This window comes from Larimichthys crocea, chromosome IV (genome assembly GCF_000972845.2).
Source record: "Larimichthys crocea isolate SSNF chromosome IV, L_crocea_2.0, whole genome shotgun sequence".
Taxonomy (NCBI): domain Eukaryota; kingdom Metazoa; phylum Chordata; class Actinopteri; family Sciaenidae; genus Larimichthys; species Larimichthys crocea.
In genome coordinates, this window is record NC_040014.1 from 4,412,720 (window position 1) to 4,430,270 (window position 17,551).

Sequence of the window (17,551 nt, forward strand, 5' to 3'; positions counted from 1 at the left end):
ACTTATTCCACTGGCACAGTGAGCGAGTCACTAAAGGCTTCAGCAGACAGATGGATATATAGATGTGAGGCAGGTGTCAGCAAGGTGTTACACTTCAGTGAAGATCCCCAAGGACTGTGAAAACACTCAAATGAGTTTAACACTGTAGGTGTGCAGTGAAGTAAAAACCTTAATAGCCACAAACAGACCAATCAAAACAGTCCCAAAATGAGCCATGTCTGCCTCAATGGGATGTTTGAATGGTCTCTGCAAGGCCATGTAAAATCCCTCTTCCTGACAGCAAACAGAGAGGACTGGTTGAACAGGTGGGCAGGAAAAATATAATATAATATAATAAAATGCTTGAGTAAAAATATCTGGTGTATCAAAAGGAATGTCTTTGAGCGAAACGAAAAGAAAAAGATTGAAATACTAAGAAAAACTACCAGGTGGATGGAAAAGGCGTTCTTGGCTCACAGCAGCATGGGTCTGCGGTACTTAGGATAATGAGCCAGAAAAAGCTACAGGAGATGTTTGGAATGAAACAAGGAAGAAGAGCAAGAAGAAAACGGGGGGAAACTCTCTGTAAGTGGCTCACAAACTAGTGCCTGCTAGCTGCTACCTCCTGGGAAACAAGAAGATGAAGCAGAAGGATAAGGAATAAAAGCAGGAGAAGGAAAAAAAGAAGCGTTTAGGGAATTAAAGTAGACAAATGTAAGGGATGTAAAGTGAACTGGTAAAACTGTATGACTGAAATTAGTTCAGCATGATGAAAAGCTGGTAGCTTGCTTAACCTTAAAGTTAAGTTGAACAGAATTAGCATAGCTCTTTTATGTAAGGCACCAGGTAATACAAGTAGTTGTTTATTTCTGTACCACAGAGACAAGTGATCATCTTACATGTCTTTAAAAGGAAACCTGTGGCATAGTCTCTCTTTAGGTAGGTACTGCTAGTCCAAAATGCAAAGGTCATGTTTAATTTTCACATAGATGATTTGGTAAATGTGAATGGTTTTCTGTCTCTGTCTGCCCTGTGATGAGCTGGCGACTTGTCCATACTTGTCTATGGGATAGTCTCCAGCCTAACTGTGACCCTGAGATAATGATAAGCAGTTACAGATAATGGATGGATGGATGGATTTGGTAAATAAAACAGCTGAGTCAGATCTGAACCTTTTCTGTTTTTTGTGTGTGTGTTCTGGGATTGTCTGTTTTTTTAAAGGCACTATTATGTTTTTTTGCTGCCCTTGGTGACAGTACTGTGGTGACAAATTTGTACAGCTAGCGGGGGGATTGTTCCAGTGACCTTTATTTGACACTAAAACTAAGTTGTCCATGTTGACATTTCATTGGCATGCTGTGACACATCTCCCCCAGCTCCTCATACTCCCACAACCCCTGGCCAGCAGATCTCCTATCAACGATCTTGAATAGCCATGACGGGATGATATGCAAATAGAAAAGATTGTACATGTCCCCAATTAGCAACTTGGCAGCTGAATTTAATTTTAAATTATGCAGACGACACCCAAATTTGTACTATCTCACCATCCGTGCAGAGCCCAGACTGGCTTACGTTACCTGTGTACCTGTTCACCATCTCTGCTTCAGTACACTGGCTTCCACTCACACACACACACACACACACACACACACACACACACACTCACAAGCAAGATATCAAAGATGAGATAATAAGGTATAAGTGGCGGGTGTCATGTTTAAATATATGAACCAGTAAAGAAAATCTCAGATGGTAATATGAATGACATCACTTCATGACTAACTACATTCAAGGTGCCCTTCAGCAACAAACCAATCTTCCAGATGGTCACAGTTGTGTGGTTTGCAGCTCTCAGGTGACTGTGTGTCTCTATATGAATGTTAAGCACGTGAGTGGTGGAAAAAGTCTCTACTCTCGTACTCTCAACAGTCCTTCTCTGAATGAATTATTCATGGATTTATAAGAGTTTAAAACACCCCTAGTGCTTCCTAATTCTGGAATGTTCAGTATACTCAAAAATCTGAAAGTGATAGATGGGAAAAACACAATTATTAGTCTAATCTTCCCCTGCAGTAATATACCGTTTTTTTCCAGCTGCTAACAAGTGTTTTCACACAATATGCAGTCAGTGAACACATTGCTCACAATGCTTACATTTTCTTTACAGACAAGCTATACCTCCCAAGAAAATTATGGATTGTTTTTTAATTATTTACGAATGGTAAGCACAAATGGAACACACAACATCCCACAATAGCAAAAACAATATTCCAAACCTTAGATACAGTTTTAAAAAACTCTGCTTCTGCAATGATATCAGCTCAAAAACAAAATATCTCAGCTGATAATACAGTTTTTTCAATCTCTAACAATGTCAATCAATCAATGTTATTGATTGAAAAAAAAACTGTAATACAACTTAAGTCCATTGGGTCATGTGTATGATGACACTTTTATCATTTCTTATTCGATTTTGTTGCATTTTATTGTTTTTATTTTGTTTGTTTTTTACCTATTGTTCTCGTTATTTATTATCTACTGTAAAGCACTTTGGTACACCGAAAGGACTGTTGTAAAGGGCTGTATAAATACATACAGTACATTTACATTTACATTTACATAAAAATCCCCCAAAAAATTTTCTATAAAAATGTAAAACTTAAATTTTAAAAAATGGCAGTAGAAGAAAGCATGTGAAGTGTCCAATAGAAAAAAAAAATAAAAAGGTTGAACCTCTGAGGAACATGAAGGTTCTACTATCGTTTCGTAGCACTCTGACCATTACATTTTCTTTTTCAGGTGTATAAGGTGGTGGTTAAGTTTTGGCCTGAGGGTGGCAGGCCAAAGGTCAGGTGGTCTCCAAAACATTTTTGTAGGATTCATCCTCAGACAAGCATGAATATCACTAACCACTTGTTATAGGCCAAAGTTTTGGTTCAATGGAAAATTTTACCTGGCAGCAGTTATTAGACAAAGTTTGAAAGGGTCATAATCAAATAAAAGAATCATCTTCTGAGGATTCTGAATAATCATAGCAAAGCTATGTGATGCTGTGGACAAGTTATCCAACAAACATGTTAGCTATCCCTTATCTTAAACTTAATTAAAGATGGTAAGATTTAATATGTTGATGAAGAAGATGTAAAGATAAATATAATGGACAGCAATAAATTAAGCTTAGATTACAGACAGCAACAACAATGTATAGACTCACATTGTAGAGGATCTCCACCCAGCCCTCCATGGTGATGCACTGGAACACAGTAAGCACCGCAAACAGGATGTTGTCAAAATTGGTAATACCAAAGTTGGGTCCAGTCCAGTACTCTCTGCATACGGTGCCATTGGGACACGTCCTGGCTGGGAGCTCCTGACCACAAGGCCAGTCCTCTGCTTTCTCACCTGATAAAAGAAAAATGCAGAGAGGAAGGGAATGAGTTCTCAGGGGAACTTCTAAATTATGTTATTTTTAGGGTTGTATGGATGAATGTATGGATTGATAGATGTACGGATGCATGGATGTATGTCAAAGTGACTGAGTGATGTCAGTGCCCCATAATGCGAACAGGTTTCATGTGGGTCAGAACAGTATCAGGGACAGCAGAGTAGCAAGAATGTCCATTTCCCTTACACTTTCTCCAGATGTCCCTGTCCCATGATCTCCTAACAATTAGTCATTCCTCACAATCACATCATAACAGGGAAACACCCAGGGACACCCCTCCCAGGTGCTCTGCCCATTTCAACTGGTTCTTCTCAGTGAACACCATTGACCTTGTAACCTTTGTGAGGCTGCAGCCTCATTCTGTCAGTCATTGGACAAAGCTTATGGTCACAGGTGAAGGTCAGTTTCCAAGATTGGCTGAATTTAGAGCTTTGCCCTATGGCTTGGTTCACTTTGCAGTGGCAGTGGCAATCTTTGTGATAGGTAATACTAATTCAATTCCTAGTGCTGGTGCTAAAGTACTCAGATCATGACTGATGACACAAATGTGCTTTTAGATCACAACAACATTACAAAATACTGTATATAAATCAATAACCAACGCATCTGCTACAAATAACATCCAACCTTGGAAAAGAGACAAAACACTGTGTACCATACTGCAATGACTGAGAGAACTGAGGTTACCATGTTACACTATATTACATGATGTGCAGGTGTTTCTAGCCTTAGGGTACCCAGTTGACATCGAGGATATGGCAGTGACCATAATCCACAATGTCCTCAGTTTTCTGTACTACCAGCACTTCAATAAAGGCATTGAAACCTGCATAGAGGAAAGATTGATGAAGTAAAATCAGCAATGAACTGAACAAGTAGCAAGAAAAAAAGTCAGCTTTGGATTTGGACATATTGATCCCCACTTGATCACACCTTACTCTGAATTGGGCTTGTGTCATTTTGTGTTTAATCATATCTCCCTGACTGAATCACACTGAGATTTCTGTTGTGCTCTCTGTCAAACCAGCAGATTATTATTATTATTATTATTGTGGAATCTACTGGTGCGCACTGTGAACCACAGCTGCATTTACAGCTGCCAGCACACTGTAGACCACACTGGCTGAAAGGGCCTGAGTGAGCTCATGAGTTCAGGGATGCATATTGGTATGCAGATATACAGAATCAAAGATGATGCATTTAAACTGTACAGTAGTGTTTAAGTGGACGGTTTTGTTGAACAGAAGCACTAGATTATACAATCAACACACTAAAAAATATCAAAATCATCAGGAAAAGATTAACATTATATGAAATTTGATCGAGATAAGATTTGTTTTGAATTGAAGATGTGCTCTGATGCAAATAAGTAAAAGATGTTTTCAGATGTCTGCTCAGTGTGGATGTGGTCTACCTAAGATGTGTCCAATCTTCATACTTTGGTTTTCAGGGATTATGAAGTGACCGTGAGCTGCAGAGATGGTACCAGAGAACGTGCAGGGTGCTGAGATTTTTTTTTTTAAAGGATGTGTTGGCACACATGTCAGCAGACGGTGTTCAGAATAAAGAACAAATGTGCTGAGTATAACAGATGCCTTGTGCAGCCAGCATTTCATCGCAAGTTGTGCCAAGTTTTAACGATGATTTGTCGAGCCAGATTGCACAGCCAACATCCCTCTGGTGTCACTCCAGTAAAATATGTCCTTTCCTTCCTACTGACAGGTGCTGTGTAAGCCAGAGTCGGTGTCCACGTACCACATATCCATCTTCTTTTACTGGGTGCAGTTCCTAATTGAAATAATCTAAAAATCAAAAATGCCCTTTGCACAAACTGATGTTTAACTGTTTTTTAATTCCTTACTTCTACTTACTTTTTATGTTAAATTTTGTAAGGTAACAAAAACTGTCTTCAAAATGTCTTTCAGTGTCATATTGTTGGGTAAAAATGCAGCCTTCAAATTTCCCTGCTTGTGAACAGATTTATAGGAATACGCATGAATATTTTTGTGAACCACTATGAGTATCAGTGCAGAATTCCAATGCAATGAGCAGTACAAGTGCAAATGGGAGTGAGTTTAAATACTCACTATTAATCTAAATCTAAAAGACTACAAAAGATCTTATATCTGTTTGGATTTTGTGGAGTTTATCTGTTCTGTCATATGTTATATGTAATTAATGTCACAAAGGGAAATTATCCAATTTAATCTCTCTGTGTGTTTGTGCTAAACAAATCTGAAATAAATGGCTCACTCCTATACGTTCATTGTTTATATCTCAGCAGACAGAATTAAAGACAAAGAAGACAGGGTCTTCAATACGCTTGTGCTTAAGTGAATGCCCAATAAATTACAAACATGCAAACATACTCAAACACACAAGGTCTTCATAGCTTCATCCAGCATTGCCTGCTTATCGCTCTCACACACAGAAAAAAAACACCTTCATGTGGAAATTTGTTACCAGTGCTGCTCAGCTTAATGAAACCTGTCTGTCTCTCTGTGACTTAAATAACTCAATAAGACACGTACTGTACATTAGCAGGCTGTCACAACTGTTTACACCACTACAAGCATCCTGACTGCACTGAAACATGCACAAACACGCACACACACATGCACACAGACAGACACACACACACACACACACACACACACATTATGATAGACAGATACAGATATTTTACAGCTGGCCCAGCCAATAACCCTCAAGTCACGCCTTCACACTCTATCTGACACCAGCGGTGGAGAAATAAAGGCTTCTCATAATGTTTATCACTGCATTACACAATGGGTAATTTCAGCCAAGCAGCCTGACTATAATTACTATAATGCTGTACTGTAATAGTAACACTGTAATTGTAACCTAGCGGCCATTTATCAGAAATATATTTTTTCTGCTACCTTATCTCCCTTATTTTCACATGTTAAAGAACCATACCAGTGATTCTGCTCATGTACTGAAGACTTGCATTTCATTCTTACATTAAAGCTGACCATTTTACAAATTGTCTTTTTTACAGACACTACGCAAGACTGACTGTTCAAACATTTTTCAGTGATCAGCCTTAATCCCACACTGATGACGGCAGAACAGTCAAAATGTGGTGAGGAAGCATGGTGTGCTGAAGAGGAGTCATGCGAAATGTTTGAAGTTTGATGTACTTGCATTGAAGCTCACCGCATGTACTCTTCTAAATTTGTTCAAATCGTAAAATTTTCACTCTTGAAACTTGGTTTATACAAAAATGAATACAAAATATTGGCTGCCTGAAAGATAAAATACCATAAAAGAGTCTGAAACTTGACAGCATGTGTTGGAAAATGTTAAAAAATTAACTTAAAGTAAACCACATTTATATTTAATTAGATAAAACATACGAAACAATGAAATGGAGAAGCTGCTCAAATCCCACCCACACAGCGAGGGATGCTCTGTCAAGTACTACTGCTGTGACATCCTCACTACTGTAGCACACAGTTTTGATGTAGGAGAAAGATGGAACTTTCAACCTCATTAACACCATCTGAAGTAACATTCGATCAGCAGGCTGCATACAAAAGCATCTCAATTGAGTTACAGCACAAGTAATCAATCAAAGCCTGAAGACTGTGAAAACACCATTCATCAAAATCAAGATGTGAAAAATGGCTGTCACAGGTTCTGTTGTGTACTTGTTTGTTATGTTGATATAGGCACCCTGCCTGTCATTGCTACGAATGTGCGACTGCTCATAAGACACATGTACTGTACGCGCACAACTTATGAATCATTTATGTATGCCTGCATAAATATGCAATGCAATATATGTTGGTATCCATAGCAGACCTGGGAACACTGAAAGAAAAGTTTTTCCTGCCATTAACTCAGTGCTGTCGCCAAAACACAAGCCACAAGCCAAGCTGTCGCTCTCACCAGTGTCCATCTTGAAGCAGGTGCTGTGGAATTTGCCCATGTAGAACTCCACTCCGATGATGGCAAACATGACAATGGCGAAGAAGAGCAGCAGGCCAATCTGAAGCAGAGGAACCATGGCTTTCATTATGGACTTCAACACCACCTGGAGACCTGAGACACAGACAGAAAGATGGAGGAGAGGGAAGGGAGAGTGTTAGCCGGGCTCAGTCTGGCTAATGAAAGTCTGTAGTGCATATTCCTGATTTTTAACCTTGAATTGAAGACTTTTGAAGACAAAGACAAACTTCAGATAACAACCAAAGACTACATCAAATCTTCTGTGATTAAAAGTATAAAAACAAATTTAAAAGGAAAGAGTAAAATGATAAATTCTGACTGTATATGTAAAAGACTATATCAAAATATCATAAGAGGAAAAGAGGAAAATGGCTGGGTCAGGTGTATTCAGCAACTTATATATATAATGCAATAGAGATATTAACACTTTTTTTTCTTGCTTAGCCATTGAAAGGCTTACATGCACAATCAAATAAAACAGTCATATAGTACATAAAATTTGGGATTCATTTCTTTAACCTTAACCTTTAACCTTATTAAATTTGACACTTGACAAACCCCCACCTTTTTTTGATTTTTCAGGCATGTATGTATGCCATTGTACATGTGGATGTACTGTATATATTAATCATTAACATTATAATTGTGTAAAATACCATTATTTTATTTACATTGATAGCTCGGATGTGATGGGTGGGGGAGGGAGGGAGGGAAAATGATGTAACAAAAGTGAATTATGTAACAAACTCGTTTTGGAAAAAGTCATGTTTCATGTTGAAAAATCAATAAAAAATATATGACTGAAAAGAGAGCTGGATAAATGATAAGGATGTCCTTTGATCTCAATGTCCAAACCAAAGCTATCACAGTATAATTTCCACCTTGACATACTGAAAGAGTGACTTACTGGGGATTCCTGACACAAGTTTTAGAGGCCTCAGCACTCTCACCGCCCGCAGTGTTCGCAGGTCAAACTCCGAACCCACCTTGGCCAGGATTCTGTATGTACACACAGAAACAAATCTAATGAGCAGAGTGACACAATATTTTCCTGTAGCAATGACACACATAATGAGTAATCTGTCTATTTATCAAGTTCAATAATTTTTTTTGTCAATAAAAGGTTATAACATTATTTCAAGAAAGCAAAAAAATCATTTGAGAAGCTGCCATAAATTCCTTTACTTGATAAATGATTGAAACACTTCATTACTTATCAAAACTATTGTTTATTAATGTTGACTGACTAACAACTACTAAGAATAACAACATTCATATTTAATATTGCTTAAATTTCTGATTAATGTAAAGAAATTAGTTGGGTTTTTTTTTAATTAACTTTGATTAAATTTTTACTGAGTAATCTACAAGTCAAATGTCAGAAATACGTCCATCACAAAGTTTCTTCAAACTGCTGGTTTCCCTATGCCCAGCAGTTCAAGAGTGACCAAAATAATCACTGATTACTTGATTCGTTGACTGATTACAATGAACTAATCAATAAATTGATTAATCAGTGCAGCACTGACAGAAACAACAGGAACATTGTGAGGCCGGCTGTAAAGAACCTTAGAAACATGAGTGTTTCAAGGTTTTTTTTTGATTCCTTGAAGTCAATTCATGCTGGATTTGTCAAAATAATGAATAATGAATTAATGAATAATAATAAATAAACCTGTTGTTTATTTTCTCACTTAATCAATTTATTGTGTTAATAAGTCAGAAAATAATGAAAAGATCCCGATCACAGACTCCCAGAGCACAAGGTGAAGTCTTGCTGTCCAAAATATATAAATAATACATATTTATTCAAAGTCCAATGATATAAACCCCTCAGCACTAGTACAAATAATCTTTCTGCCTTCTCCCACACACACGCATACACAAACAACCCATAGGCTGATCACATGTGTGTCTGATAACGTCATGTGCCGTTTATATCTGCTTTTACCTACAAGTGGAGGAGTGACATACTGTGGCAACTGTGTGTGTGTGTGTGTGTGTGTGTGTGTGTGTGTGTGTGTGTGTGTGTGTGTGTGTGTGTGTGTGTGTGTGTGTGTGTAATAGCCACTGAGCCACAGCTGGCAGCCCTCATTACAGGCTGCACACAGAGAGGGAAACTTAAGTGCTTCACTGAAACACTGAAAAAAAAAAACGCTCTAGGCAAAAACCAGAGAGAGAAAGAAAGAAAGAAAAAGAGAGAGAGAGAGAGAGAGAGAGAGAGAGAGAGAGAGAGAAATAAAGCTAAAAATAAAGATTACTTTATTTTTATCTAAAAAATAAAAAATAAAGATTACTTTAACATTAACCATGATCAGATGATATTGATTTGATCTGGAAGCAAAGAGACATTCCTACACACTGCCTACTTTGCTTGATAGGTGTAGATTTACGTAATGTAGGGATGATTTCATACTTGACTTGCTCTCTATGTCTTCATTTTGATTACTTGCAAATATATGATATATACTGACCAGCTTTTTAATGCATTTTAGAGAATTTTAAGAGAAGATTAACCACACGATAAGCTTTGATTTACCTGGATCCTTGAGATGCATTATTCCAGTCCACCTATGTGTCCCTACCAAATCTGAACACCACTTTTAATTTTTTTTATTCCAGGCTTCATTTATTTTTATTTAAACACACTGAATATAAATGATATTATTCATAACATCCCAAAGGGGTATGGTTTTTAAACCTTTCAGTTAAGCACCATCAGGAGCCCCAAAGCTGGATGAAAATCCCCAAGGGTACAATAGCTTTTAGGTACAGGGTAGTGCACGCTCATGACTGACTAAAAGAGATTCAGCATACACACACACACACACACACGCACAGAAGGAAAAGGTAGAAAACAAGAAAGGTCGCTTATCGCTCCCTGGTTACCAGTTGGCATGGTAACTGATAAAGCACATCTGTGCTTTATGGGAATTATCACTATGGGTGAAATCAGTCTGCTGGGATGAAAGTGCCTGTTTTGTAATATATAATATATTGTTTTATACATATTTCATGCACAGACATTGCAGCTGATCAAATTCTCAGACAGTGATGCACTTCCAGATGCTGCTTTTTTTTATAATTTTCTCATTACTTCTCCACATGCAAATTATTATTTTTATTTATCATACTGTTTTCTGATGTTCAGCTCCACGTAGGAAACCTTGATTAAGAAATAAGCAGTGAAGGGGGACACAAAGTGAGAGATCAAAGGATGACTTAAAGATGACATATTGTCTTTTTCCAAGGTACTCTCTAAATCTAAACTCACTCTATCTGTACCTCTCTCCATTGCTCATACTTTGGAGGGAACAACTTGTGTGCAGCCCTCAGTATCCCATAAACCAACATGCCCCATCAGTTGTGAGTATTCAGGCAACTCTTGTCACCTTTAATGTTTATGGTTTTTCTTGTAAAAACCCAGATGCCAGGATGGTATGGGTGTCAATTAGAAGCAAATCAAATCAATCAACGACCATGGATACAACATGGTGTCGGTTGCTATGGCAATACACAAACACAGCACACAGTGTATGTGTGACTGAGATGAGCTCCTAATGAGCAGAACTGAAAACACTACAGATCAACTTCATCAAGTTAACAAGACACCAAATAAAAAGTTTGTTTGTGCTGAACACTGAACATCATGAAAACAAACTCTGCAAGTTTCATGGTGAGAAATCTGTAATAGTCCTACACTGTCAAACACAACCTCACAGAAGTGAAGAGGTCAACACTGTCAACACTAATGAGACTAATGAGACCCAGGTGGAGCACTGTTTTCTATCTGGACCTGTTTTTTTCTGTCTGAAGCAGGAAATAAACACAATAAAATGTAGGTAAAGAAACAACGTAAACCATGAATTTATGATGAATGTTGTAGGAGCGGATGCAAAAGCAATCTACACAATAGACAATATACATCATTTTGAGTTTTTGGTGTCCTGCCTAAAATAACAAGTCTCTAGCTGTTCTTCGTGGTGCTATTAGCACTGTGTGACCACTGCACAGAGAATGACCATGGAAACAACCTCTTTTACTCTAGCAACCATAGTTACAGGGGAAACCTTTCCATGCATCCCAGCAACCACCTTGCACCGATTTAAAAACACCCTAACAACCAACACAACTATTTTGGCAACAACTCATGATCAGCAGTAAAACCGTTCTGCACTGGCTTGGCCATTGTTTTTTAGCGCTGATCCAACCCTTGGTGGTGCACATCACTCGATATTGCTTGAATGCTGCACTCAAAGTTTTTTTTTTATGATTCACATTTTTTATTGAGTTTCACATTTTACAAGATTAAACTAATAGAACACTGGAAGAACGATAAGAAAAATAATTCAAAATTAATAAATAATACAAATAAATAATAATAATAAAAAAAATTATAATAAAATAAAAAAAATAAAAAAAATAAGGCAAAGTCAAGATAAAAGATGCACCAACTTATTTGACCATAAAACATATAAATAACAGATAGAAAATGAAATACAATAAAGACATGACAACTCCCAGACAGATACATCAGTCCAAGCTCAATATGTTAAGCAGTCCATTTACTAGGAAACCACCACTATACTGTTACTGTCCCATGTGAAATTCACTGACCACAAGTAGACCTCCGGAGAACAGATCCCTGGAATAGCATCCAGCCCACCTCCACCATAATTTCCATCCCGCTCGCCCAAAACAGCCCATTATGATCAATATATGCAGAAATATTTTAGCTACCCTGTAAAGAATGCAGTCTTAAAAACCTTACCCATTTCTCATTATATTTATCCATATCATTTGTTATACTATAGGATATTCTTTCGAAAGCAGCTATTTTACCTAACTCCGTGAACCACTTTTGAACAACTTGAAATACCGGGCCCTCTGCATCTTTCCACTTTTTCATTATCATCTGCTTGCCAATCATTATACTTGTCTGGATCCAGTTGGTTAAGGGTTTCACAATATGGGCAAAGGGTTTAGGGTCACCTAGTATGTAAAGACTGGGGCAGAACTCAAAATCCACTCTTATGACCTCTGTGATAGTTTCATGAACCCTTTTCCAAAAATGCCTGAATCTTTGGGCATGACCATAGGGCATGTATTAGGGTACCCAATTTGCCTACACATCTCTAGCAGTCTGGTGTTTCCTTTTATCCCTAGCCTGAATAACCTATTTGGGTACAAGTAAAATCGATGAAGGATTTTAAATTGAATTAACCTTATTTTGATATCCCTGGAGATTTGTTTTGCTGCACTCAAAGTTAAAATCATTTCAACTTAAGATAACAGCTGTATGTGACATAGTGTGGCACTGACGCATGCAAGCAGTGGAGGTGGAGAACAGAGAGTGATGGAAATTTAAACATACCATGATCTCAATGGGAAAAGTAATCCCATCATTGTTGTAATCCCATCAGTTAGGTTTCTTGTTTAGCATTTCCTGTTTTATTTTGTAATTCTCTTCTCCCCCTAGTGTCTGTAACTTTACTTCCTGCTGTTGCCCTGTCTTCACTTGTGTATATAGTCTGTGTGTTTCTTGGTTTCAGTGTCAGGTTGCCTGTGTTTGTTGGTCTCTGCGCTTCTATCTGTCTTCGGCTCTTGCTCCTAGTGTTCTAATTTTTCTTTGTTGGCAACTGTTTATTGGATTTTTCTTTGATTATAGGATTTAGTTTGTTTTTTGCCTGGACTGTACAGTGGCCTTGTTGTTAACCTGCCTCTCTAGTAAATGATTCAAGTTTCCTTTTGTTGACTCAACCTACCAGTTCGGGTCCATTTGGGTTAGCTTTCCTGAACTAAACTTTTACAAATCCATGGCAAAAGGTCAGCTGTCAGATGGGGCAACCACAAACTTTGTGAATGGTCATATGGTTTCCAAACTTCCAAAGTTATCTGTTAATGTGTGTAGCTATGCCAGATACACATTGTGACAGTGCATATGCTTTTTATCACAAACACAGCTATGTAAACAGTTGCTCATTTAGAAAATACATCATAAATCCCATCATGTTGTTACACAGAAATTCTGATTTGCAAGCACTTTGCTCTGCGCCATACCTCATGGTGAGCCAAGAGCAAATCTTTTATTATATAGAGACAGCTTTAGCCTCAACATACTAAAAACCCAGAACATCAATGCAGCCACCTAAGAACCACCACCTGACAGCTGAGTAACCAACCCAACACTTACTAAACATACTAAACATCTTGCAAAAGCTGCAATGTTTAGCTTTTATAGATGATAAAATACATTATGCACTACTTCAGTTGACATAGTTGGATTACAAATACTTTGCAGCCTAAATCTCAGGCCTGGAGTCCTATACTTTGCACATTATTCTTCTTAACTGCAATATTTTAGTCAGAACAGTGATTAAAAATTCATTTTGGGTATGACGTTAATGCACAAATGAGAAGCAAGCAAAAATAGTCTATTCAAAGTATATAAAGCCACTGTGACCTGAGGAAACAGAATAAAAAGAGGACATAAAAACATGAATCATCCCTGTGTGCTGTTTTTATATCCTCCACAATCAATAACTCACTTTGTTCTGCTAAATGCACACGTGTGTGTATGTGCATGCTTGTGTCTATGTGTGCAGCTTTTGCCTGTGAACCTGTGATGATTTGATGGCTGTGTAGACAGACAGTCGGGCAGGGAGCCGGCTGAAGAAGAAGCTATGAGTTTTAATATCCCTTTATCATCGCCACAATATATCCATGTGGGCGCCAGACACTGGCACAGGAAATATGGAGGGTGATGCTATCGTCTGTCACCCGCTCGCACACACACACACTGAGCCACATGCCACTTCCCTTTTGATTTTCACACACAGGTACAATCATTAAAGGAGGTTTTGCACAGGTAGATTTATGATCATCGGGGTGAGACCACTCAAACAAAAGCAAACAAATAAAATAGACAAATAGATTTAGAAGACTCGTATTCATAAAACAAACACACACACGATTTCCACATAGGTTAAATTCACACATCCACAATGAAAAATGAGTGAATATATATCCAAGTGCTGTGAATCAGCCATTATTACCGGAGTATAAATAGAACCTGAGCCTATTTAATCTTGAAGAAACAATGAAAGAACAAAACAGAGGGATAATGTGAGATAAGAGTAATTCATGCTGCCCATCAAAATCTGTAGAAAGGAACACATCCTTCATCCTTCACTTCATCTAGTTGTCTGTTCATTTAATAAATAAATAAAATAACTGATAATCATGTGCACTCCCTGGTAAATGCACGCTTTCAGAACTGAATTACATTTTCCTCCTAACAGTTCAATGGATGAGCTTTTGTTCACATGAATGGAAGTGTAAAGTGTCCAATGGGTGACATGCTCTCCAGGAGAAAGGTGGGAAAACATTTTTGAACACATCACTAACCATTAAATTACCAGATTCATAAATACGTGTCAGTGGGCATGTCTTTAAAGGGGGCACGTGGGTACCAATAGAATCCATTTTCTTTCAGGTATCTTGAGATGAGATGTGAAGGAACCCCTTAAATGGTCATTGCCTAACTTTTGAGCATTACTGTAGTTAGTCCCCTTCCTGACAGCCTATGTATTAGTTCTCTTGGTTTCAAGTGATGCTAGCATCTTCATTTCGGCTTTAAAACTAAGGCTGTTACATGCTCTGAAATACAGTAATCTTGGCTGAGGATGTCTGCATCCATCAGAAGTAAAAGAGCTTATGAGAGAGCCAAGTCATATCCCAAAATGTTTAACTGTTAACCTTTGAAGAGAGATAACAGCCAAAATGAAAAAACAGAGGTGGTATGTGGATGCATCTGAGAAAAAAAGGAAGCAAACGGAGAACTGCAGCCTTTTTGTGAGGCTGAGTGATGTAGTTTAATTACTGCGACCCTGCCCAGCTGGGGGCCGGGGGCTGTGATTGAGTTTTTCACACATCCCGGTAAGAGGAGACGGGGCTCCCAGAGGACAGACGAGAGAACATGGTGCTGAAAACCCGTCTGACTAACTGCCTGCCTGTGTGTCTGAACATTACCAGCTGGTCGCAGGCTGTCTGTCTGCTCCAGTGACTGTCTCTCTGCACGCTTGCCTGCCTCACATTTGAACAGAGCCAACTAGTGAATATTTGAATTCAATAACTGCTTGTCGAGCTGATGCTTTTGTATCAAGTATATCTACCTGCCTGTTCAGTGCAGTGAGGAGAATGAGGGGTGAGAATTATCCCTGAACCACTCTGTGCCAATTTCCTTTGCAGTTTTCCTGCTTTGAACCAGAAGAACTCAATTATCTTTCCCTTACTGCTTCTAATGCAGCTACTTATGCAGGTGTCATATCAATTTATGGCATATAAACCTTTTATTACTCAACATTTCTCCATAAAAACACACTGCAGGCATTCATTGGTGGTGGGAAAACAGTTTAGGCAGATAGCAGTGGGAGGAAGAGCCACTAGAGGCAGATTTTTAACAGAGAAAAGAAACTGTTTTATATATACACGTCAGGATATCATGTCAGGACCTGTAAAGTTTGGTGTAGGCAGCAAGCAGCACATTAGGGCAACTCACTTCGAATGGTATCCTGTTTGCTGTTCTAAAAAACCTAGACCAGACAAAAGATATCTGCCTACTTCATAACATGTCAAACTGCATATTCTTTGCTTATCGCTCTTACCTGTCTGTGTTTGGATTAGCATCATCAGGATTTCAAATGTTATTGACCTGCTGTATACCTCAGACTCAAATGACATTTCTTTTCCCTTTGTACTTTTAGCAGTGAAGGCCCAAGCAGGGTAGTGTTTGTTGGCTGGTCCGTCTGTTTTTGACAACTACTGACCAGACCCCCAGAGGATGATTCTTAATGATTCTGATAGAAACCAGACCCTATTATCAAGCACCACAACCACGTCAACATTTCCTCTTTACCAGTTTGGTCCATTTGAAAACTACTGCTGTGGATTACAGTTGGGAGATCTGGCAGATATCAGATATCATTAGATGATTTTGCTGCACAATGTAAACTATGGTACACATCTCTAAGTGGCAAATCGATGAATAGGATGACTTTCTGGTAAAATTCAAATTACAGGATTTCTACCACAATATAGGGAAGTGGCCTTATGTTACTGCTATTTAATTGTCAAGATTGACTCAAACCTAATCTAGTCAGTGTTTGTCACCTACATGTCTGTCTGTTTTCAAAACTTGGGTGTCACAGCTAAAACTGCATCCTTCATAACAACTCAAAATGATCTCTTACATTTCTATTCTATTTCATTACTTTATTTAGAGCGAAGAGTGCATGGTTGTTTAGGCAGACACACACACACATACACAGACAACACACAATACAGAAAATAGCCCTCATCATTAGACACAGACCATTTCTTGCCAATTAGACCTCATTTCTACCATCTCATCTAATAGAAAGCGAGCCATCCAATCATGAGACGGGATTCAGTATGTCACATCCTGTTTGTGTGGAGTGTGTGTGTGTATGTGCATGTGTGTGAATGGTGGTGGGCCGTATTATGATGTTATAGGATGTGAGTGGACAGCTGTGACAGAGTCAGGAGAGCAAGCATTTCCCACAATGCACATGAGGACAGAAGGGGGTACTCATGAACTCATCGTGGCTGCCACAGCCACTTGCCATCAAATATGGCTGCTGTTGTAGTGCTGTGGTTTTAAATTAACAATGCATGCATGCACATACATAGTCAAAGGCAAGGGCCTGAAAAAACAAGCTAGCTGACATCCTCAGTGTAGGATGTAACGTGAGCTCTGATCTGATCAATCAAATTTTCCATACATTCAGCATCTGACATTAAATAAATATGATTTGATTAAATGGATAAAAGTGTAAACAAAGTTTATAAGTAAGGTTGTGACATCATCACGTTCATGTGAGCTCATTAACGTCATCAAAAAAAAAAAATGTGGGGTCAATCTCAAAACCCATCCTACTATGCCTCTGATTTGTCAACAGACTCAACCTGAGTCATTGTCAGATACAATGCAAAAAATCCCATACTGTAACTTCCCTATTTTAAACAAACATTCATGCCCTTTGCATCCTTTATCACATTATCATTATACTTACTGCCCTTCATCATCCATCTTTCAATGTTCTTATCTGGCTGGCTAGTATCAGTTGA

The 17,551-nt window shown here is 38.3% G+C and overlaps 1 protein-coding gene across 2 annotated transcripts in view; it reads right to left on the bottom strand.

Moving 5' to 3' along the window:
- Window positions 1–17,551, bottom strand: part of cacna1bb (calcium channel, voltage-dependent, N type, alpha 1B subunit, b) — a 134,837-nt gene that overhangs the window by 75,820 nt on the left and 41,466 nt on the right. For both annotated transcript variants that reach the window (XM_019272847.2, XM_019272846.2), the window contains exons 5-7: window positions 8,310–8,401; window positions 7,343–7,495; window positions 3,197–3,384 (exon numbers count right to left, since the gene is read on the bottom strand). In XM_019272847.2, the coding sequence (XP_019128392.2) occupies window positions 3,197–3,384; window positions 7,343–7,495; window positions 8,310–8,401 (433 nt within the window). The remainder of the gene's footprint in view (window positions 1–3,196; window positions 3,385–7,342; window positions 7,496–8,309; window positions 8,402–17,551) is intronic.